Source organism: Nannobrachium achirus, assembly GCF_963921795.1.
Source record: "Nannobrachium achirus genome assembly, chromosome: 8".
In the NCBI taxonomy this organism is placed as follows: domain Eukaryota; kingdom Metazoa; phylum Chordata; class Actinopteri; order Myctophiformes; family Myctophidae; genus Nannobrachium; species Nannobrachium achirus.
Genome location: NC_137817.1, coordinates 19,891,918 through 19,917,890, shown reverse-complemented (window position 1 = coordinate 19,917,890; position 25,973 = coordinate 19,891,918). Strand labels below are relative to the sequence as shown.

At 44.3% G+C, this 25,973-nt stretch overlaps 1 protein-coding gene across 3 annotated transcripts in view; it reads right to left on the bottom strand.

The window, feature by feature from the left end:
- fat3a (FAT atypical cadherin 3a) overlaps positions 1-25,573 on the bottom strand; it is a gene marked incomplete at both ends in the record, with an annotated part of 197,671 nt that extends 172,098 nt beyond the window's left edge. For all 3 annotated transcript variants that reach the window (XM_080731608.1, XM_080731609.1, XM_080731610.1), the window contains one exon: positions 22,264-25,573. In XM_080731608.1, the coding sequence (XP_080587734.1) occupies positions 22,264-25,573 (3,310 nt within the window). The remainder of the gene's footprint in view (positions 1-22,263) is intronic.
- Between the last annotated feature and the right edge of the window lie 400 nt (positions 25,574-25,973).

The following is a 25,973-nucleotide window of genomic DNA, read 5'->3' as shown; positions in this document are numbered from 1 at the left end:
GAGCTTGTAGATCGTCTATTTTTTGGCAAAGAGATTTGGTAGAGAGTGAAAAACTACTGTATCAAGTACATATATTATGTACCTTTTACAAATTATAGAGGGTTTAAATAGTACTGGATATGCAGCTCGGCAAATAAAAGGTGAATTGATCCCAGTGTATGACAGAGGATGATATCACGATAAATTAAATCTCCACAATATGATTATTGTGAGTGTTTTTTATCACGATAAACGATAATATCGTATATTGTCCCATCCCTACGGTCTGAGGTGCTTTGGCGGTCTTCCCCGAATTTTGTCTGATTACAGCGGGGCAGGGCTACATTCCTGTGTCCTACAAAAAATAAATGTTGAACCTTGTTCATGATTGGTGTGTTTTTCAGCTATAGTTTTTGGTCTTATAACCCTTCCAGTAAATCTCTTATGAAAATCTCTAAAGAAGTCAAGAATAACAGACGAGCTGTAAAGTTAACTTCACAAAGCTTAAGTCTATTGACCCCTCAGTCATGACATTTTCAATGTCCCCCTTCGACCAAGATGGATGAAAATGCTAGTTTGTTCACTGCAGAACTTTATTAACAGTAGCTCAACATTGAAGATGTTGAAATCACATCTCTCAGCCTGTTCTCAGGCCTGCTAAGTCACACACAGTAGTCATATTGCATTGAATTGTAGTTTACCATCTCAGTGGCACCAACAACACTTAGTTAGTGAGCTTTGTATCGATGTCATTCCAGTCCTGCATGTTTACTGGCTTATATTCCACTTGTATGGTTGATCCTGAGGGCAAGTCAGGTGTTGAAACAGTAACACACCACTGTAGGCAAGAGACATTGACCGAAGTGCTGTACATGGTGCATAAATGACAAACAGGCCTACCAGTAAGACTCCCTAATCGGGAGATAAGCGACCGTCAGGTCACATGTATACACAAAGACGGATGTAACTGGCATTGGTTCCTAGTTGTGTGGACAATGTATAGTTTTGGTTGGCTCAGAGAATGTGGGGTGTACCGATTTTCGTGATTTTAGGGCAAAATTTGTAGGAGCAGTGTCAAAAAATGTGTTTGAAAAAATCGGCCTGATGGGGGCGCTATATGGGACAGATCCATGTTGATGACATGAGTGTAGACATACTGTGTAGCGATTTGCGCAGGAAAATTAAGGAACATTAAAAGCCAGCGAAAAAACAAATGTGTCTTAGGAAGAGATTTAAAAACATCAATAGAATGCCTTGTTTGTGTTTAGCTATGTCACATTTAATCACATTTGACCCTTAAATACCCTGCAGTGACATATTTTCATGTGTTTAATTGCAGCTGTCCTGTTAATGTAGTTAGTCCTGTTAATTCACATGGGCGGAGCTTAGAACCTAATTATCTAATGTCCTCCTAATGTAGGATTTTGTCAGATTGTTAAAACTTGAGTTGTGTTGAGTTTATTCAACTTTTGAAGTGAAATATGTGTTCTATGGCTCAAAATAGATTTTTTGACATGCTCCACATATTAGTAAAGCAAGTGGAAAGTGGTGTCCTGCTAATGTTGTAAACCGCAGGTTTGAGCTAAAGGGTCCTGCTAAACCACATCTACCAGTATAGGTGTGTGTGTGTGTGTGTGTGTGTGTGTGAGAGAGAGAGAGAGAGAGAGAGAGTGGGACAGCCAGACTAACAGACAGACAGAAAGAGACAGAGAGACATAACAGGCAAGTGGAAGATGGACAGCAAGACAAACAACATCCGGAGGGGTGGCAGTGAGCTGTGCCCTCACTTCTCTCAGTGCGTCTGTGTCTGTGCCCGTCTCAGCTGCCTGAGTGTAGCGTTCACATTCAAAACACCACATGCTGAAAGAGGATGCGTCCACACCTGTCCACGCACTCACATACATGCACGCGTCTCTGCTACATCTGCCCTGAACATTGGAAATGTGAGAATCCCTCGGAAAAAAAAGATCATTCCCATGTTGTTGTCATTTTCTTTTTTTTTTTTTTTTTTTACCAGTTCCTTGCCAGATAAAAAACTGCATCCACGTTAGGATTGGTCACTGCAACCGGGTGCATGTTATTGTTCCGACACACATTACTCCACTACATCTCTAATCCTAACCCTATAACCGTTACCGCACGCATACTTACTTAGCCACGTAGTCGAAGTAATGACTGATGTGTGCCCCCCACTGCAACCCCCTACTGCGTTTAGGACTCATGAATGCACATGTTTCTCAACGACTGCAGTGAACTGTGCAACAAGAGAGACACTGCACAAATGAGGCATACGCTCAACCACGGTAAGAGGTGAACGACCAAGATCACAAAGTAGAAAAGATTAATATGAGAGAGAGAGACAGAGAGAGAGAGAGAGAGACAAACACACACACAGAAATAGAGAGAGGACTAGCATACATTGAAATACGGGGAAGGCCGGGAGCTGTGAGGGAGAGAAAGAGGGAGAGAGAGAAAGAGGGAGGGAATACGGGTTCAGGAGATGTGATTCAAGATTCCGCTGGAATGGAAAAAACATCTGTGTCCTGCTGTTGAATACTGACCAGCCATCCACTCACTCCTTTTGTATACACACCAAAATCAGCATACTTATTGTGTCTTTGAGTACTTGCATATTACACTATATATCGTCGTTGTCAGGTGGAGAGTGGAGACCTTGTATGTCCAAAACCGTTTGTTTTGTATTGCACACAACGCCACTCACCTGCTGTTTTCACTACTTTTGTGCGACGGCCTTGTATGATGAAGCAGGGCTTTGCTTTGCCAAAAAAATTACAAATCTGAAACTTGGAGATACAAGGTTTCTGCCCGACCGTGACAATGTATACTGTATATCCTGCTTTTAACGACCCAGAATAGTTCAATTATGAGACATACGCCCCACACCCACACCATGGCACGATGAATATATGGTGATATTAACGGGTACGCTGACGGATGTCTGCAGCTTATCTACTTTGGCTTTTTTGCGGCCTGTGCAAATTCAATTTTGGTGCAGTAGTACACAGAATTATTATTAGTATTTTTTAGTGGCGTGTATGAAGCACTTCAGCAGCTTATGCTAAATACGTCCATGAATGGAATATCAATTTTACACCGTGCTAAATCCAACCAGTGGCCAAATCTATTTTACACTGTAGTGAATCTACTGTATCCAGCAGCCGAATCTTTTCAATCAAGAGTTGCTCTTTTCACTGAACTAATGCAAAACAGCTGACTCACAGAACACGATCCAACTTTACCGTTTTGACGATTGAAAGCCCATGTGTGTGTGGTGAGCCTGATGAATTCACCAGACGTGTGCGCGACTGCGCGCTCACTGGCGCACACGCACGCACGCACACACACACACACACACACACACACACACACACACACACACACACACACACACACACACACACACACACACACACACACACACACACACACACACACACACACACACACACACACACACACACACACACACACACACACACACACACACACACACACACACACACACACACAGTTTTCACTGATACCTGAAACAAAACAGACCTGCTTCTCGTGTGTGAGTGCATGTGTATGTTTGTGTGTGTGTGTAAGTCTCAAGGCCAACGTTGACATGCATGTGAGAAGCCAATTCACTAGGAATAATCTGGTTTCATTAATGTGAATATTCTAACAAGCTGGGTCACATGGTTGGGTTATTACTCATCAGCTTTCTGACGCTCACCATGCTGTCATGCTGTGTGTGTTCTTCCCCCCTGAATCTGGTGATGACATCTCTGTCCACTGACTTTTTTGTGCAAGACAAGAAATAGAATAGATTTCGAGTCTGAATTTTGAGTGCATGTTAATTTGATGAAAAAGAGAACTGGGACTGACAGAGAGAGCTAACTGAAAGAGACAGATAAAGGGAAAAGTAAAGATGAAAAGACATAGAGACTCCACATGGGTTGAGACAGGAGCTGTGAGAGAAGCATTGAAAGAGAAATCAGCTGGGGGAGAGATAGAAAGAGAGGGGGGGGGGCGGAAAAACTGACAGAATTCAAACCCATTTGGAGAAAAATAAGTTGTTAGCTGAGAAAGACAAGAGTAATGATGAATGGGTAACCAAGGAGAGGAGCTGGTCTGGCTTTATTTTACACATGCACGTGCGTGTGTGTGTGTGTGTGTGTGTGTGTGTGTGTGTGTGTGTGTGTGTGTGTGTGTGTGTGTGTGTGTGTGTGTGTGTGTGTGTGTCTGATGCTCTGTTCCTGCCATCTCACTTAGCCTCTTCAAAGGGTGCCGTTAAACACAAGACACTGAACTCCTAACTTGTGTGTGTGAATGGGTGAATGTAATGCACAATGTTAAGTGCTTTGCAGGAAGGCGCTACATAAAATACATCATTTACCATAAGAAACTATGTGACTTTGTCCTATTCTCTGCCATAGCCCAGTTTTGCCTTGAATGATCAAAACTGTGACATCATTTTAACAGTAAACTGATAATTTAAGACCCTTCTAGAAAATCAATGCATTTCACTTCATAAAGAAAAGTTAAATTGATATTGGCTGTCCTTCTGGATTCTGTCTGTGACCTTAATAACTCAGACATAAGAAGACAAAAAAAGAACAGTGAAGCAGACAAATTGCAATCAGGTTGCATCAGCAATTAGCTGCTAACATACAGTATAAATAATACATCAAATATTTTCAAAAAGCTTTTGGTAGAGGATCTAAGTACACACAAGCAATAAAGTTGACTTCAAGGAAAGTGTTGTCACTGCACTTTGATGTCAGCGTGGGTGAGTTCTGTGTTGTTGCTTCGGTCTTGTCAACAGTTTCTTAATATCAAAACCTAGTTTAGTGTGGCTGTCACCGCAGCTTTAACTCACAGAGATAAAGCTGCAAACTTTTATGTCCTGCACAGGATTCGAACCCAGGACCCCCACACGAATGCCAACATTCTACTATTGAGCTATAAAAGAAAGCTTGTTTGGCCAAGAGATGAATTGTGTTTTGACCTTCATGCAATACCTCTTGTTAACCAGTAGCAGTTTACTTTGGACCCAACCACAGGATATACATTTCTCAATAGAAGAGCAGGTATACCAACTACAATGCCCACAATTGTTAGTATTGTATTAACTCATTGATCGCACGTTTCGCAACCCCCGAAAGTCCCGAGAAAATCCCTATGTAGCTCACTGCCTGTCTTCTCATACCTTTTAACGTGGGCGCGAGAGTATCCATTGTGCACGATCGGACCCCAACCATGCATCGAGCGTGTTTAAGTTGACCTCAGCTTCAAAATAAATAAAAAACTGTGAAAAACTGACAATCCGTTCAGGAACTGGCTCCTGTGTTGTATAAACAGTGTGTGAACCATCCCATGGCTCGGAGGGATGAAATCTGCTTCCGGTTGCCATGGTAATAGCCTCGGAAACCCAGGCTTCTTTTGGCGATAGGAAGAAAAAGAAGCCTGGGCGATCACGTTATGATCACTGTTGGAGGAAGTGTAGAATTTCCCTAACCAATCAGAGTGCAGAGAGCGTCGCACCGAATGTGTTGACGTCATGACCCAGCAGCGTTCTCTGCGCTGAGCAGAGGAGCAGAGGGGGGCGGGGGGAGGAGAACACATGCTATTGGCCAGAGACTCGCGGAGAGATTCGCCACGCCTGCCCATCTGCCTACACAAACTGGTCCGCGTTAGGTTAGAGTGCCATGGTAATAGTGCAGCGATCAAATGGGTCCGTGAAGAAACCGTTCAGAGAGGTTTAGTTTAGTTTTTTTAGTTCCCGGGGGGCCATAAAAAATGTATTTTAATTAAAGCTTATTAAATTCTCAGGTTTATCGGGCCTGGCAGGGAGCTACATAGACAGGGTTATTTTTGACAGTAAGTGAGTTAACATATTATCGGAGATTGTTCAATACAACATCATATTCACATAAAAACAGTTATGGATTCAGCTTTGAATTAACATTTTCCTTTATCACACAGCTGGAAATGTAATGTATCGTCATGTTTTCTCTTTTTGTTCTTCGCCTGTACTCAATTTGACTAAGCACAGGACAACAAAACACACAGCGGAGGGGACATGAAGATGCTTCACCTCGACAGGGACGTCACAAGGGGGGGGGGGGGGGGGGAGTGGGACTGAGTTACTAGGGCCCAAGGTGTAGGGGCCTTAATTATTTCATACTATTGAAAAATAGCATTTTGAAAAGTCATGAAAATGTGTGCAAATCTTTGAATATATGTATTTTTTAAGCGAACATTTGTAACTCAAATTTTGCTTCTGGGGGGTCCCTGGAACTAAATATTTTCCGTGGCCAATTTTGGGGGTCCTTTCACATGAAAAAGTTTGAGCACCACTGACATAGAAACATAGCTTTTTCAAAAGACCTTAGAAGGATTTTGATATATTCAAAGACTAATAAATGTTCACGATTTTTCAAAAATAGCAGATCTACAAGCTCGCAGGTTTGAGCTTGTATATCTGCTATTTTTCAATAGTTAAAGCACAAAATAATGCGTAATAATGCGTTCCCAGTCTAAGGGGGCCTGCAGTGAAACCTCGTACCCAGGGCCCAGAATTCGGTGCGACACCCCTGCACCGTGGGCACGACACAAGCATAACAAGCAATCATGGCAAGTCATAGTGTAGCAGCTGGAGTGGATGCACTCCAGCCCGCTTGGCTGAAATGGGACATTGTGGAGTGACAACAACATAAGGACTCAGAGTTAAGGACCTGAGGGGTTGCAGTGGGCTTAGGTGAGAGAAGTAAATCACGAGTAGAAGGGCCATAAAATGTGTCACGGTTACACAGAAAGGTAAAGAGTGCGTCATATAGTATACGGCTCACACAACCATCGTCATCATTGACTATCGTCGCTGTCGGGCAGAAACCTTGTATCTCCAAGTTTCAAGTTTGTACGTTTTTTCACCAAGTAAAGCCTTGCTTCATCACACAAGGCTGTTGCACAAAAGTAGTGAAAACAGCCGATCTACAAGCACACAACGCCTCGCACTGTGCTTGTAGATCTGCTATTTTCACTAGTTTAGTTCATTTTAAAAATGATAAATACAAAACGAACGGTTTTGGACATACAAGGTTTCCACCCGACAAAGACTATATTCACATGGCAGCCTCATGCTCATGGGGGTGGGAAACCCCACACCTCCTCCGCCTCAAAGCTCAACCTGTACCTTCTAGCGGTAAAGGTGAAGACAAAGAGAGGGGATTGTTTTAACTCTGCACTGCACTCCCACGTCTACGTTCTATTGGGTGACTTGAAAAATCAGTGCACGGCAGATTAAACCACTTAATTAGCAACAACAATTAACGACCTGGTTAGGCTCTCTATGTGGGGCAGCAATGATTGATGATGTTTCCAAAACATCCAACAATTAAAAAAGTAAGAAGAAAAAATTAAAACATTTGAAGTGTTAGTTAAAGGACCTTCTTTGCATTTTAATGTATTTTATTAATGAAGTTTCATTGCATTTTACACTGGCGCCAGTGGCTCAGGAGGTAGAACAGCCGATTGGGATTCTGAAGGTTCCCGTTTCAATCCCCAGCTCCCCCTGTGTTAATGCCGAAGTGTCCTTCAGTAAGAGACTGAACTCCTGTTCCCAATGGGCAGGTTGGTGCCTTGCTTGGTTGGATGAATCTAAATTTACCATTTTATTTGTTTTGCCAGAAAATACACCAACATTCAAAAGAATATAATATATTACCGGTATACATTATTATTATGTATTCTGCATTATTATTACTGTACATTATATTTAATACTGTTTAAAATGTACTGTATGATGTAAAATAATTGTGAGTGAAAGACTACCTTATTATGGCCAGCCTCAAGGTGTTACACAGTGTTGGTGTTCCTCAGTGTTACAGTACAGTACGTTAACTTGGAGTGTAAAAGGTTAAAATAACATTTGCCCAGAAGAAAGGAAGGAGATCATTCTCTGGCCCAAAACAGGCAGGGTTGTGTCTACTGTCTAACCATAACTAAATGTAGTGGGTGTGGGTCTGCCTGCCAGTTACTGTGATGTACACTGACAGACAGTATAGTCTGCCCTGTCCTCCAAGGCAAGGTAATCGTAACAGTGACACGCGGCCCTCAACGCACTGTGTGTGTGTGTGTGTGTGTGTGTGTGACCCCCTGCCCCATCGTGACATCTCACACCATCACCCCGTCTGATTCCTTCAGAACCGTCACACAGCCAGACAGAGTGCTGAATCAACAATGTGAGGAATAAACATAATGATACCACGGTACACCTAGGACTGGGTATTTAACCGAAAATATACAGTACTATGAAACCGATCTTGAGAACCAACGACCAACTTAAAGGACAACTCCACATGCATCCATGCCGTTGTTGTCCCAAACGAGCCGCCATACTCTGCTAAACAGATGTTATGTTGTTATGTGTTTTGCCAAATCCTGGAAAAGATGCGCTGTGTGATTGGACAGAACAGTCACTTTGATTGGCAGTTGTGCCAAATGCTCAACCCAAAACATGATTTATGAGACTGTGGCGGCTCGTGTGGGACAACCAAGCATGGATGTGTTTGTAATGACAACAAGTAACATATTCATGAAAAAAAGAAAAAAAGAAATGACCGCAAGAAATAGTGTAAAAGTGATAGGCTTATGGACTCCACTCTATGCTATGAGGGCTTCTGGGTTCTGCTGGGTAAACTGGACAACAGGGGCATTTCTGCCTAATACACCCTACAGACAGTCATTTGGGATCAATATTTCTAGGAAAATTAGCCTACAGTAGATGTTATTTAGTGCGGAGTTGTCCTTTAATCTTGCTCATGCAGTTTAACAATAATCTTTTTATCAAGATTCTTTATTTACTTGTGACTACAGACGTTGGCCGGCTGGCTAGTCCTCCCTTTACCCAATTTTAATATAGGATGAACCCTAGCATCCTAGGTGAACATTCCAGAAAATCTGCAGATCTACAAGATGTCAACGAGATGTGTTGTAGATTGGCTATTGTTTCTATTTGATTTACAACAAAGTACAGTATACACTGTAGGTCGTGGTTAAATAAAAAGTGATTATGTTGTACGTGTCCAGGTTGCAACCGATGCACACATTGTACCAAGGAATTCATTGCTTCTATTCCAGTCTTGAAATTCTGCACTTAATTCAATCTTGGACTGACATGGCAACGGTTAGAGAAGATGCCATAGGACAGGCTGGAAACTGTTCATCAATAGCCTATGTTCAGCAAGGAATACAAAGGCATAAATAAGTAAGTACAGTAAGTACTGTAAGTAAGTAAGTACTTTCTTCTGATTGCTGCTTGTACAAGCGTATTGAAGGAGCCAAAACTCTGCCCAGGGGAATAAAAGCAGTGTTGTTTTAACTCATATCATCTTTGGAGAGAGGGCCCTGTTCGAACAAGAAAACCACTGTCAAACAGACCAAGTCTTACTCCAGGATATATTTACAGTTGTTAAATGATGTGGAAATTTGGGAAATAAGCTAAAAGCTACAAGCTGGTTAGAACTGAACCTACTTAAACCTCACCCACCCTCACACACAAACAGAAATACACACGCACACACACAGAACTTTGTGCATGCACAAGCACACATAAATTAGGGTTTGTGCTCACTTTCATGCATACTGTACATATGCACACACATGCAAACATTTTTTGAAGCACATCCGTTTTCACATATTACACAAGCAAGGCCACTTCAAGACTCATCAGTTCCGACTCCACAGAGACTCTCAGCAATTCAGCTTTTAAAGCATCTCCAATTCAGGTCTTTGTTGAGGGGGGGAAAAGGACTTGATTTATTTTCGACGTTATGGTGTTTCAAAGAGTCTCTTGCCCTTGGAGAAACGCAGACGCTGTCTCTTTGACAAAAATAGACAGCCAGAGGAAGCCTGTTATTACAAGGCAGACCTCCATCTTTGGCCCTGGGCAGGGACCTTGAATGCTGATTGGCCAAGGCTGTATATGACATGTGAGGAGGTCAGAGCACTCCCTCTAGTTGACCTCTGAACTCTGACCTGGTTGCTGAGGCACCCGACTCCCAAAACGGGGCCAGCCGTGTGCTGCTATATTCTGAGAGGAGTGGTGGGTCTGGGTAGACACATTAACACACTGTGTGACAGTCAGTGGTGTAAAGTAACTAAGTACATTACTCAAGTACTGTACTTAAGTACAATTTTGAGGTACTTCTACTTTATTGGAGTACTTCCAAGTTACAGTGCTTTTACTTCTATTCCACTACATTTCAGAGACAGATGTTGTACTTTTACTCCACTGCAATTATTTGAAAACCTTAGTTACCAGTTACTTGGTAGATTTGGATTATTATCACAAAGTTTACATTAACTACTTCCGGTTGCCCTACAAGGGCAACCACACTAATAACACTACTTTATGTATGTGAACATTCCTGCAAGTTTCCTATATAAGAATTCCACCAAAACTCTTCTAATCTTATCTTTTACCTCACAGAACAAATATATGCCAACGCACATGTTCTGTCTCTTTCTCTCTCTATCAGCACTACAAGACCCAGAGAGTTGCTTAGCTACGGAGGGTAAAATTAGAACATAAGCCTAGATCATGATGAGATGTAATAATAAATCAGCCTCTCACTATAGTTTACCTTCAACCCTCGCTTTGTGTTAAGGCACCCATCACTTTGAAACAATCCTTTTAAAACAACCCTTTTTTATTGCCAACTTACGGCTAATGTAAGTGCTGGCTAGGCTATAGGTGTCCCTATTGTTCGCCGTATCCGCCACAAACACTTATTGGGTTCCATCCAGAGTTGGAAAGAGTGGAGAGAAAAGTGCTATTTTTGTATATCCAATACATCATTGTTTTATTCTAGCTTTAACTATTTTTCCCCCACATATATTTATATATAGGGCTGAAAGTGACAATGCTGTGGGAACCTGATTGGGTACAGTAAGTACAGCGGGGCTGATAGTTACCAGAGTCGTGTTCTCATGTCAAATAACAACAACTGCTTGAAATGAGAGGATGTAACTAAAGACTGACTTGCACAAATACAAACATGAACTGCTCAGTGGGTGCTAACCGAAGTGTGTGTGTGTGTGTGTGTGTGTGTGTGTGTGTGTGTGTGTGTGTGTGTGTGTGAGTGCGTGCGTGCGTGCGTGCGTGCGTGCGTGCGTGCGTGCGTGCGTGCGTGCGTGCGTGCGTGTGTGCTTGTGCGCGCGCGTGTGATAAACAACTATAAATAGCTCAGCGAGAACAAATACGTCTTCTCCATTTCACTGACGTCAGAGATGTGACGACACTGCACCTGCAGGGCTGTACCAGACAACGGAACTGTTGGCACAGTCTGGAACCCCAAGAGAGAGAGAGTGTGTGTGTACATGTATGTGTGTGTGTGTGTGCGTGCGTGCGTGCGTGCGTGCGTGCGTGCGTGCGTGCGTGCGTGCGTGCGTGTGTGTGTGTGTGCGCGTGTGTGTGTGAGTGTGTGCACACACGCCGATCCCGTCTGTTTGTCTGGCAAAATAGGATTATGTTCCAGTGGGTGAAGTCAGGGCAGAGTGTTGTGGGACAGGGAAGTCAGAACATCAACACCCCATTCATGAGCGTCTGAGCGTGCATGTGTGTGTATATGTGCACGTGTGTGTGTGTGTGTGTGTGTGTGCGTGCGTGCGCTGATGAGCACTGGGTGTAAAGACTATTCACACAGGTCTAATCCTTAATTGCTTTCCATGCCGCAGCTCTCTTTTACTGAATTATACAGTATACTACTCTGTGTGTGTGTGTGTGCGTGTGTGTGTGTGTGTGTGTGTGTGTGTGTGTGTGTGTGTGTGTCTGTCTGTCGCGCATACGCTCGCATGTGCGTGTGCGCATCGGCTGATCGGCTGCCTGCAGCGAGGGCAACTGCAGGCTATCATTACCAATGTTATTTTTCTCCTTGGTGCAGGAAATGTAGACTCCATTCAGCAGAGTGTGTGTGTGTGTGTGTGTGTGTGTGTGTGTGTGTGTGTGTGTGTGTGTGTGTGAGAGCTGAGGCCAGCGTAACACAGCCAGCAGCCCAGCCCTGTTCTCCCAAAAACACTCCCAACCACAAGCGCTCCAAGCCACCTCACTCTAAAATAGGATAGGAAGAGAGCGCGCGCGTGTGTGTGTGTGTGTGTGTGTGTGTGTGTGTGTGTGTGTGTGTGTGTGTGTGTGCGTGCGTGCGTGCGTGCGTGCGTGCGTGCGTGCGTGCGTGCGTGCGTGCGTGTTGTTTGTTTGGGTGGTAGTATATGTGAGGTGATATACTGATGACAGCATGAGATATGGAGTAAATAGCATGCTAGAGTAGCTTATCCTTGCTGTCGGGCAGAAACCTTGGATCTCTATATTTCAACTTTATTTTTTTTTTAAATGAATGCCCTCATTCATCACAGCACATTGTCAGGCAATGTGCACACATAGGGGGCTTGAACCCCTGCCCTTTTACCAGTCTGTAAAAAAAGTGCCTTCTCCAGACCATGAATACAGTTTTTACCCATTAGAAATGCAAATGCCCTCCTTTCCATGTCATACCTGAAGGCAGCATTCAAGAGAATTGCCTTGTCCAAACTCTCCTGAACTTGAATGCAGCATCTCATGTTGAAAGAATTGCCCTCTCTGTGTAGTAATCAAGCATCGAAAATTGCCGACTGAGCTTGGAGGTCGGCTATTTTCAAGATTTTCACCAAAAGGCCCTTTTAGAAATGTCAGCCCCTGCCTTTAACATTCTCTGCACGTCCCAGCACAAAAATAGCCGATCGACAAGCTCACAATGAAGCATTGTGAGCATTTTTTTTCTTCTTTTTTTAAGTGGTTGCTGTAAGTCTGTGGGTTTTATAAATAATGGCTAAATAATAACTACATTGGAAAAGTTGGACATAGAATATGAGGTCTCCACCCGACAGTGACGATTTGCTGTCTGTATCATACCAACCAATACAACACTCCATATCTGTAGGCTCATTTTACAGAGCACATTTCACACGACAGCACCCAGTTTACTTTCCAGACACCATCCTCTGTATGTGCACTGGAGAGTGTGCAAAGTATTTGAATTGGACGAGTATATCAGATGAGGTAATGTCAGGCTAAGCATGCCTGTCTAAAGTACAGTGATGTTCGGCACATCTCTCACTGTTTTTGTAACTTAATCGGGCCATACAGCTGCCCAACGTCCAAAGCCCTAACCTCAGCCAGACATAGAGCTAATGCTTTGCCCATTGTGTTATTGTATAAATAACCTAGATTTGAGACGTGCATTTTAAATCACTTTCCATATTAACTCGCTTTAATGAGTAATAAAGAGAGATGCACATGGGCGCCTTTTCCCCCAGATTCCAACCTAATCCAAATCTAAACAAAGGGCTGACCTTGATGGACACATTAGAGCAGAACGGTAGAGCCTCTAAGCATGCAGTGTGTCCAATCAAAATAAACACCTGAGTTATACGAGCTTGAGTTGTGAGATTAGCCAACAGTGAACATCCGCCGATTATTCACCAGCATGCCTGGTCTAGACTGTGTCAGGATGTGCCTCCAAACACTTGCATGTACATACCGTACACACCAAGACACACACATAAACACACAGACACACACACAAAACAAGAAACAGCCTGGTGTCCAGTAGTGCAGCTGTACAGTAGTAACTCATCTCTCTAGGACGTTGTGCCCCCAATCTGTCCATTTTCCGTTTCACTCTCGTTCCCCTTGACTTTGACCTTCCTCTGATTTTGTTCTGGCACCTGAGCTATAGCTCAGAGCTGAGCTCTGAGCTGTACGGAGGCGGAGGACATGAGGTTAGACATGTGGTTAGATATTGGTTAGATATTGCCTAGATACCCAGAACATCATCTGATGTCGTGTGTCAGGAAAATAATTATAAAGCTGGGCTAGAACTAGTGTGTTGCCCAGCTTTTTACCCTAGCACCACTCAAATGTTTTTCCTCCAATTTCCAATTGCATCTGATTTCCATCAATTTCCAATGGCATTTGATTCACAAAAAAGTTTATCTAGTAGTGAAAATAAAGTTTCCCCAGGACTACAGTGTCAGCCCAGTCAGGCAACCACACTAATGACACATACAAAGCAGAAAAAGTACTAAACTATGGCACCACCTCTTTAACACATGGGAAGCCAAGGTTTCTAACATTTCTAGCTGTTGCTGCTGCCGCCGTTCACTCACGCTTTATTTTGAAGAGCCTCGGAAGCTTCGTGCATGTGCACGTGTGTCCACTGACGATTGAGGAAGGCGTTCTTTGCACCTCATTCATAGATAAAGCCCTTTTTATGTTTCAGCCTAGAATGGAAATCAATGCAGCCTAGTCGCGCCATTTTCTCTCTCTGCGAGCCACGGTGTGACGTATGGACTAGGGTCATTCACAGGGAACACAAAATGCGCGCAGCACGCTGGACAGTTAACCCTTTGTTGTCTCGTTGAGGAACGAGACAACTCCTTTTGGCAGAGCGACCTCTAGTGGCCCTATCTCGTTACCGAACGAGTTTGGCCCATTGGGTGTTAAGCTTATCAAGTAAACTCAGGCTTTGGCTCACTGAAACGATGGCATAGAACATGCATACACATACTGTACACACCTACTGTAGATGAATACCTTCGGCCTTCTTCACCGTACACTGGCGACGCACGTCACACAACCAGACGATATACTGTACAAGCTCACGACTACATTGGCTATTTTGGACACTGGCGCACTACGAGGTATAAATGCAGCGTCAGGTGACTATTTCCTCCCGCTCCCATCAGGCGGCAGGCCACCCACCCACTCTGGCAGAGCATAGGGAGAGAGCAGTCATTTCTATGGCTTGGATCATTAGATTAGGCTGAGACAAAAATCTAACTACGCCTACACTCCACCATAAAACACAGCCGAACACGCTGGGAGAGGAAAGGTTTGGCCTGACTGGCAGGATGCGTATGTGCTATTGAGTTGTGCAAACTGTGTGTTACAATTTAGGCTTTTAGCACACACTCTTATCCAGAGCAACTTACAAGAACTTACTGGAAAAGATGCAATTGGAAATTGCAAGTGTGGTTAGATATTGCCTAGATACCCAGAACATCATCTGATGTCGTGTGTCAGGAAAATAATTATAAAGCTGGGCTAGAACTAGTGTGTTGCCCAGCTTTTTACCCTAGCACCACTCAAATGTTTTTCCTCCAATTTCCAATTGCATCTGATTTCCATCAATTTCCAATGGCATTTGATTCACAAAAAAGTTTATCTAGTAGTGAAAATAAAGTTTCCCCAGGACTACAGTGTCAGCCCAGTCAGGCAACCACACTAATGACACATACAAAGCAGAAAAAGTACTAAACTATGGCACCACCTCTTTAACACATGGGAAGCCAAGGTTTCTAACATTTCTAGCTGTTGCTGCTGCCGCCGTTCACTCACGCTTTATTTTGAAGAGCCTCGGAAGCTTCGTGCATGTGCACGTGTGTCCACTGACGATTGAGGAAGGCGTTCTTTGCACCTCATTCATAGATAAAGCCCTTTTTATGTTTCAGCCTAGAATGGAAATCAATGCAGCCTAGTCGCGCCATTTTCTCTCTCTGCGAGCCACGGTGTGACGTATGGACTAGGGTCATTCACAGGGAACACAACATGCGCGCAGCACGCTGGAGAGTTAACCCTTTGTTGTCTCGTTGAGGAACGAGACAACTCCTTTTGGCAGAGCGACCTCTAGTGGCCCTATCTCGTTACCGAACGAGTTTGGCCCATTGGGTGTTAAGCTTATCGTAAACTCAGGCTTTGGCTCACTGAAACGATGGCATAGAACATGCATACACATACTGTACACACCTACTGTAGATGAATACCTTCGGCCTTCTTCACCGTACACTGGCGACGCACGTCACACAACCAGACGATATACTGTACAAGCTCACGACTACATTGGCTATTTTGGACACTGGCGCACTACGAGGTATAAATGCAGCGTCAGGTGACTATTTCCTCCCGCTCCCATCAGGCGGCAGGCCACCCACCCACTCTGGCAGAGCATAGGGAGAGAGCAGTCATTTCTATGGCTTGGATCATTAGATTAGGCTGAGACAAAAATCTAACTACGCCTACACTCCACCATAAAACACAGCCGAACACGCCGGGAAATAGACGCATGCATGCAAAGTGGAGCCTGTTCTCACGTGGAGAGAGAAAGAGAGGATCAGCCATGCCTGTCCGTCAAACCAGATAAAACAAATCACACCCAATGTGAAGTGAGCGGTGGCCGTGCTTGCATAATGTCTTCAGACTAGGATTTGAGTCTAGGATGTACAGGGTATGCTACACACACGTTTTGCTATGGCAAAACGCTAAGGAAAAAGGCTACAGACACACGACGATGACATCACTAGACAAACATGATGCTACGTACACACATTTTACTATGGCAAAACGCTGAGGAAAACGGCTACAGACACACGCACAGCCACGTATAGGAGCGGTTTACCACCGCTCAAAAGGCTATTGGATAGGGACACATGATCTGATGCAGGACCATATTACTGTATGACAACACGATGAGTCTGTTCTAAACCAAACAACCTGTTGTCTCTGTGTTTGAGTCGAGAGACATAATATCATCATCTGTCCTCAGCAACGTGCAATTAACATGCATGAACTGAGGAAGCACTTAAAGGGTATTTCATCAAGAGCTGCTGGACATTAATGAATATTTAGTGGCTGCATTAAAAGGATATGCAGATGGAAAGCTGGCCTTGGGTTGTGTGTGTGTGTGTGTGTGTGTGTGTGTGTGTGTGTGTGTGTGTGTGTGCGTGTGTGTGTGCGCGCGCGTGCATGTGCGTGCGTGCTGAACATTGATATGGTTCAGAGAGTGGGTCAGAATAAGATGTAACATGATGAGAGCCGTTGTAGTCTTTATAATTATATATGTATGTATGCCGACTGTACGGTATGTACATGCATGAATGTATGAACGTATATGTACTGTACAGTATGTACAGTATTGTATGTATATGTGTATGTGGGGAAAGTAAGAGAGAGATTGAGTGTGCGTACACTAAGGTGTGGGCCAGTACAAAGCTCTTTAAGTTGTAATTGCGTTTGTAGTGTTTCCCAGCAGCTCCTGGTTGATTTATGAGGCTTGCCAACACTTTGCTAACAAGGGCCATAAATTCTCCCCTCTGCTCCTGCTCATCAACGAGGGAACAAGCACACCAGGTTAAAGGGCGAGAGCGAGAGTGTGGTCGAATGTGTGCGTTTGAGTAGGTAATAGTGTTGCTGCGTGGTGCACTGGTGTTATTGGGATTAGATTGCCTCGGTTTTGTTTTCAAAAGCCTTCTAACACTGTTAGCTATAGTTTCGTCCATGCCTTACCCCTTATCCCTAAACTTATTTGCCTTATAAACTATTTTGAAAAACATATTAAAATATTTTAACAAGCCAATCTACATCGACACGTTATCAGCTTGTAGATCAGCAATTTTAAGTGTTTTAAAATGTTTTTTCAAAATAGTAAAAAAGGCAAAGAAGTTTAGAGATAAGGGGTAAAGAGCCCTGTGTGTTCTCAAACAAGGTTTGGCTCAGCATAAGGAAATCAAGCTCAACGTGCCTTTCTAAGAGTTACCATTCTGTGAGAGGGGATAGTATGGAACCAGGAGGAAGTCCCTAATTGGGATGGCTGACCCCTTCAGTGCCACGTCTTATTAAGTTCCAGAGTCTGCATTACTGCAGTACATTTCTGATGTCATCAACATGACGTCCAAATATTATATGGAGTTACACACCGATCGATGGACTGGCGGGACGGTGGATCTGAGATTATGAATTCACGCGCACACACACCACATAACACCCATCCTATTCTCATTGCACTGGCTCCCTGTTTAAGCCAGGATCGACTACAAGGTCCTGCTAAGTACTCTTAACTCCATAAATGGACATGCCCCTCCCTACCTATAGAAAGACTAATTGAACCTACTCCTCACCACCCTCAGATCTGCGAACAGCTTCCTCCTCCAGGGTCCCAGTACCAAGCCGTTTTTTTTGTTCAATGAATGGCTTTGTGTGTATCACGCCCATATATGGTCATTTCAGTCCAGAATGAACAGGCTTTTTCAAAAACAGAATGTCCGTTTAATTACCATATATGGTGATCTCAGTCCAGAATGAACAGGGTTTTTCAAAAACAGAATGTCCGTTACCTTATGTCCATATATGGTCACTCCAGGCCAGAATGAACAGGTTTTTCCTGTCCCGTACGTGTAAAATATCAGTCCAGAATGAATAGGCTTTTTCAAAAAGCAAAATGTGTGTCCCATGTCCATATATGGTCATTTCAGTTCAGAATGAATATGCTTTATATGTCCTGTACATCTAGAATATGTGTGCGGTGTCCCTCCCGGTCAGATGAATGGATACTTTGAGGATTGGTCAAGCTTCACATGATAATTTGGCCTTCAGGGTTTATCTGTCTTATTTAAACACGTTATATTTATTTATGTATTTATTTAATTACAAATTCTTATTTTAATGTATGTGTTTTAATCTATTTTATTTTTTAAACCTATTATACCAACTGTCATACCAGCTCTCCAAATACATTCAGAATAGAAGTTTTATCTGTCCACCGCTTCAATTCGAACCGAGGTTTGATTTTTTTTTTTTACTTTTGAAGGCCTTTTCGTGTTAAATTGTTGTTTAACTACTGTCAGCAATAGCCTTTTGTGCTTGACATTTTTAAACCTTCTATGATAAGATTAAGATTCCTACTATTTGTCACATACATTGCTGTATGCGAGATTTGTTCTCCGCATTTGACCCAATCCAACCCTTGATGCTGAGTGCCAAGCAGGGAGGCATTGGGTCCCATTTTTACAGTCTTTGGTATGACCCGCCGGGGATCAAACCCCTACCTCCCAGTCAGACACTCTACAAGGTCACACTCTAACCACAAGGCCACACTCTAACCACAAGGCCACTGAGCTGATGATTGATTACATGTTTTAACTATGTAGCACTCTGAGATTCCCTGTGAATCAAAAGTGCATTACAAATTAAACATAATATTTAGTATTATTAATATTTTACCTACATTGACCTGCTGGCAGTGTGCACATAGTGTGTAGTGATTTGTCGAGCTTAGCCACAGACAGACAGACAGACAGACAGACAGACATACAGACAGACAGACAGACAGACACCATGCTGTACAGGCACATGCACACATAGAAATCAAAGGGGGCTTGAGCCCCTGCCCTTTTATCCTTCTGTAAAAAGTGCCCTCTCCAAACCATGAATGCAGTTTTTACTATGGTAAATGAAATGCAAATGCCCTCTTTCCATGCCATACCTGAAAGCAGCATTCACGAAAATTACCTTGTCTAAACTCTCCTGAACTTGAATGCAGCATCTTTGAAAGAATTGCCCTCTCTGTGTAGAAATTCATGCCGTTACGCCACATCTCCAGTATTGACTTGATAATGCTTAGTTCAGTGTTGGTATAAAGCACTGAAAATAGCCGACCTCCAAGCTATTTCTGATATTTTCACCAAAAGGCCCTTTTAGAAATGTCAGCCCCGGCCTCTCTAAAATTCTCTGCACGTCCCTGATGCTGTAAAAAGGTGAGTGGGTGTTAAAACAACCATGACACAGTTTTCACAGTTCTACATAGAGAGAGCGTGATAAACTCTTCACCTGACCGCTGACAGCTGTAATGACCGCCCGATGACCTCTAACCCTGATCCATGGCCTCTTTTCACGCCCGAGACTAAACAAAAGATCTCTCCCCGTCTCCCGATGTCTTCTGGCTATTGGGGGTTTCTTTTTTAACACCAGCCCTAAATGTCACAACATGCTACACTGGCCCGAATGCACAAAATGACATCCGAACAGCTGTGTAAATGAAATGAAAAAGCTCTGGGCTTAGCCGGATCATCTCCACTTCACACACAACCGCAACACAGAGAGAATGAACACAATACAATTCCACTCTTTGAAATTGATAACAGCCGAGGGCGTGGAGTCGGAAATGGCATTTGAGAGGTTATAGTTTAGATCTGTAATAGTACAATGTTCAGCTGTCCACCAGAGATGAGGACTGACCTCCATGCCCCACGAACAATTTAAGAGAAAAGAGCTTGGAAAAATAGCAATGAGCCATGAACACAGTGTTCTCTCAACCCCCATTTTATCAGTAAACAAGCAATTTCCTAGTATTTATTCATTTAATTGGGTACACATAATTCAATTCCAGGTCTTCTTTTTCACCGAAACGTGTTATAGGTGAGTCATTAATTTGTCTCTTCCCTGGACAGTTCAGTTTGTAGAGAGCAGTATGAGACTATATGCGATTATAATAGTTGAGAGAGTGAGAGAGATTTTGCCTCTTTGGTACCTTGGCATGCTTGATTAGAACCCTGCAGTAAAATGTCATCTTCCTCTCTCTGCGCCCTGTAAAAAAGCTAATTTCAAACACAATTTCATGAGAATCAATCTTAGGAAGTCAGGGCGAACAATCTAAAGTTTCACACTCAAATGGATGACTAAAGAAAGCCAAAAGGAATTTAAATCATTTTTTGCAGAGTTGCAGAGCCTGCATAGAGCTCAAACATTTCAGCCTTTGGCCATCATCAGTCTACACTTAACTCGAAGTTGTAGCCTAATACTTTCAATTCAAATGGTAAAAAAAGGATTCAGGTGCACCCTTTGGCATTTATTATCAGCTTAACACAAACCTTTTGACACAACAGTGATAAGAGCACTGGTTCTTTAATGAGCATTTCCACAGAGCAGAGGAGAGAGACCACTAGCCTACTCTTCCTTTATTTATTTATTTTATGTAGTATTTTTTATTGAAACTATCTGTCCTTGTAAGTCAATTAAGAAGAAAAGAAAAAAGAAAAGATATCAACTAAAGCCTGATTTATACTTAGTTGCATGCAGTAAATATACAAGCTCACAACGTGTCATGAATGTGACGCATTGTGAGCTTGTAGATCTGCTATTTACTGAGCCCGACAGCGGCACGCAACTAAGTATAAATGAGGCTTAAGATGATCACTCATATCAAAGTTGAATCTCAACGAGAGCAGGTAGTGGTGTGTTCTCACTGCTCTCACATCCTCATTCCATTGAGACGTTTCCCAGACTTGGAGGAGGAATCTCTCCTGTGGAGAACATGGTTTGTTGGGGATCTGGAGGCTATTGGAAAGTGTCAAGATAATTTACAATCCCCGTCAGAGATGAGGGCTGGTTCAGAAGCCCCTTCAAATCAGCTCTGCCCTTTGTCCTCTGCTGTCCTCGAAAACCCTGAACTCCCCATTCCAAGCGGATTCTGCAAATCTCAATAAATCTCACAAGGAATGTTTTCATTTATGCATTTACCCACTTTAACCCTGGCTGCCCTATTTGGGGCATTTCAATGATTTCATTAATTCCCCAAATATTTATTGTTTTGAAAGAAATTGGGTTAAAAATTTGGTTAACTGATTAGGGGGAAGTAGCATGGTGTAGATTAAGCAAAAATATTACTGTCAAAATAATTATCCTTTTCCACTATTCTTCTGCAAAAGCAAAACAGAAAATTAAGCAGGTCCGCCCCTCCCTTAAATGACTGGATGTACTGACTGGACCTCACAGCCCGAGCACTTTAAATAAATAGAAATCAGGAAAATCCAAGAATACCTTGAAGCACATTGCCACAAAAGGCCCTGTCAAAACATTCACGGCCACTGTCGGCCTGCAGACCCACAGGGAAGTGGGGGGCGAAAAAAGGGGAGAAGCAGCCAAGGTGTGTGTCAGGCAGAAATGGCATGACAACTGCACTAAATGTAAATAAAGTGATCGGCAGGGTAATTCAATCTGGCAAGCGAGGCACTCTTCCAGACTGGAGCTAAGCTTATAAATCATGCCTCTAAACCTTCTTAAGAACACCCTAGCCCCGAAAACACAGCGGCCTGCTCCACAATTACATTCTTTGTCAAGGCCTGGACAGGCCCTGCGGAGCACAGCTCACTCTCTCCCATGCAGTTGAGACAAGACTTACAAGGTCCAGCACCATTAAATATACAGAGACAGAGCTCAGCCTACTTAAGAGGATGAACATCCAGCAGCACACTACATGTAAATCGAACAACACCAGTGTCTAATCTGTTTAACGTCAAATTGCAAAGTGCCTGTCATTCCCACCAGGAACATAACAGGACTAATTAAAATGATCGACATAACAGGAGGTTGTTGTTTTTCTTTTTTTTAAGGAGGAAATGGGTGCTTACCTGTCTCTTCGTCGATGGCAAATCGCCCCAGCCCGCTGCCGTCACGGATGGAGTACTGGATTTCCCCGTCTCTGCCATCATCGTCGTCTCGGGCATTTACATGGAGGACGGTTGTTCCAATTCGTGCGTTCTCCTTCACGGATCCCGTCATGGCGAAGTGGGAGAAATAGGGGGCGTAGAGGTTCTCGTTCACATCCACCACCTCCAGCTCCACAAAGGTGACCGATAGAAGAGAGACGGGCCTGCCCTTGTCCTTGGCCCTCACAGTGAGGTTAAACAACTGCTGGGTCTCGTAGTCCAGCTCTCTGGTCAACCGTATGGCACCGCTCGCCTTGTCCACTTCAAATCTCCCGTTGTAGTCATTGGCTAAAGAGTAGCGGACCTGGCCTCCCAGTCCCACGTCTGGGTCCTGGGTCTCCAGCCAGGCCACAACAGTTCCAACTGGGAGGTCTTCAAGTGCCCTGGCATTATAGACCGCAGGGATGAACGCTGGTGGGCAATCATTGACATCCTCCAGCATGATCTTCAATGAGGTGACAGAGAACCTCTGGTTCCCTTTCTCTGCCTTGTCTCGAGCCTCGATCTTAAGATTGAAAGTGGACACAAACTCCCTGTCCAGCTGACCAGCGACATAAACAATCCCGTTGGTGCTATTGATACCAAATTGTGTGGTACTGGTCAAAACAGAGTAAACAATCTCCCCGTTGAGGCCAAGGTCTTTGTCAGTGGCCTCTACTTGGATGACATCAGTCCCTATGGCAGTGTTTTCAGGGATAACCGTTCTGTATCCGCTGTCTTGTAAAAACTGGGGTGCATTGTCATTGGCGTCATCTATGTAGATAGTAAGCAGACGCCAGGACGTTTTCTGTGGGAGGCCGAGGTCATAGACAGTTAGGTTAAGGAGATACCTATCTCTCTTTTCTCTATCCATAGGCAGAAACACGCTAATAAGGCCAGTATCCATGTTAATGTTAAAGCAGTTGTCTGTGTTTCCATCTGAAATAGAGTAGAGAATCTGACCATTGAAGCCTGTGTCACCATCATAGGCATTGACCTTGAAGACACTAGAGCCGACTTTTAAGTCTTCACGCACGGCTATATCTGTTGGGAATGCTTTGTCAAACTGAGGGGTTTGTCGATTGACAGAGAAAAGGTCGATGAAGCCTTCCTCAATTTTGGGCTTAGTGCTAGCTTTGGACTTATAGAGTAACTTTTCAGCTAACTTTTGAGCCACCCTGGTCTCCTTGCAATTGAAACTTTTGGGGGGAGATTTCCCATGCACTAAGGAGATGTTCACAAACATTGGATCGGAAAAGTTTTCGCCATCTGTGGCAGTTATTTTTAGACTAAAAACCCCATTCTTTGGACTGGCGGTGGCAAGGGACTGTTTCAATGTAAGCACCCCTGAATCAGGGTTGAGTTCAAAGAAACCCCAATCGTTCCCTGAAAGAATCTTGTACTTAACAAGCTCCAGCTCATCTATGTCGATGGCGGACATTGTGGTGATCACGTCGTCAACAGGGAAGTCCCTGGAGACCACCCCTTGGCATGCTATTTTCTCAAACAAGGGCTTGTTGTCGTTCACATTCTCCAGGTGGATTGTTACGTTGACTTCGCTCTCTCTCCTGTAAGGGGAACCCCAATCAGATGCCCTAACCACAAACGCATAGCTCTCTGATGAGGACTCAAAGTCCAACTCCTTAGTGGTGCTGATGATACCAGAGAACTGATTGATTTGAAAGGGTAGGGGCTGAAGGCTGGAAATGCTGTAAGTTATGTATCCGTTTTCTCCTCTGTCATCGTCCACTGCAGAAACTGCCAGCGCGTTGGTTCCGACTGGCACACTCTCATTGACAAAAGCCTCATAAGATGACTGCGTGAAGGTTGGGGTGTTGTCATTGGCATCGTCGATCACGACCAGGACTCTTACCCTAAGCTCACTATCTACTTCCATTACCTCTAGATTAAAGGCATCCTGGTTGACCTGGGTGAACCATCTGGCGGTGGAGATCACGCCCGTTAAAGTGTTCATCTGGAAGTACACAGAATCGGTGGAGGGAGTGAGGATGTATTCTGCGTCATCGGGCTCTGGACTGATTTTAACAGCTGCTACAATTGTGCCTGGGGGTGAGATTTCATTCAGACTAATTTCATACAGCTCCTGCTCAAACTTCACTTCAACCGTCTGCGGTTTCTTCACCATTAGGTGGATGACCTTGACAGCAGAGAACTTTGGAGGGGTGCCCCTGTCTTTAGCCTGGAGGGTGAGATTATAGCCATGAGGGTAATCGTCCCAGTCCACAGACTCCGAAGCCTTTACCGCAAACTCGTCTCCCTCAGATCTCTCTAGGAAAAATTGGCCAGAGGGGTCTCCGGCCACAATCGTCACCGAGTCAGTTTCTCCATTCAAACCCTCATCGAGGTCCTCTACTGTGATTACCGCATACACAGGGTCTTTATCCAGCCATGAGGGTATGTGTGTGACCACACTCATGACTGGGACATGCTCATTAAGACGTTCTACGTGGACAAAGAGCTTGGCCGTACTGCTGACCCCATTGTTGCCGTACAGCTTCATCCCGCGGTCCACCGCCTGGATTTCTAGGTCAAATCGGTTCTGCTCGTCAATGTTGAGCCTCCCACTGAGGGAAACCACTCCGCTGGTCGGGTGCACTGCAAACATCTCCATTTTGTCCTTGAAAAAATAATAAAATTCGCCATTGGAGCCGATGTCGGCATCCGTGGCGGTAACTTGTGCTATGCTAGTCCTGAGAGGGGTGCTCTCCGCTATGGTGACGGAGTACGTGGTGGGCGAGAACAACGGTCGGAGGTCATTCATGTCCAACACTTGGACGCTGACTTTAGCCCAGGTCTCCAGCAGGGCCTCGCCCTTGACAGAGGCCTTCACGGTCAACACGTAATTATCCTGAATCTCCCGGTTCAAGATGGCCGCGTTGCCGCCTTTAGTCCTAATGCGCAAGAAGCAGAAGTCGCCCAGCACGTACTCCTCTGCCTTGAAGAAGCCCTCATCATCCCCCGATGTGATCCTGTAGCGGATATCCCAGGAGCGCACGGCCAGGTGGATGCCCATTTTAACTTTACTGTTGGCGTAGGTACGTGCCGCCGAGTTCTCGTAAACGCTGGCGCGGTAGACGGGCAGCGTGAAGCCAAAGTGAGGTCCATCCTGGGGCAGACCCTGGGGGTCCTGGCAGTGGCAGGGGGGCGGCTGGAAGAGCAGCAGCGGCAGCAGCAGGGCCAGGCGGAGGAGAAGGGCACACATGCCTGCCCACTGGCCCATATTCACATCCATCCCATTATCACTCTTCCATCCTGCAGCAAAGAGGGATAGGGAGAGGAACAAGAGAAAAGGGATTGAGGAGGAGAGAGGGAAAGAGAAGAGAGGGGGATACATTAGTAACAGGGCAGCACTGGGAGGGATTTACAGCAACAAAAGGCACGCCATGTGTCCAGGACTTGACCTGTGCCCTCTGGGGCCGGAGGTTACTAATTATCCATCGTATCGCAATGATTAATTGGAGGTGGGACGCGGTGGGGTTGGGGGGCAATGCACAGTAACCTGGCAACCGTCAGGAGGGGTGACATCATCCGTGTGTGGACTATATGGACACTGACAGTCAATTGCAAGTTTCAGAAAAACCAGAAGTGGTTTGGGAAGGAACAAAATAATTGCACGGCTAGCAGGAGGAGTG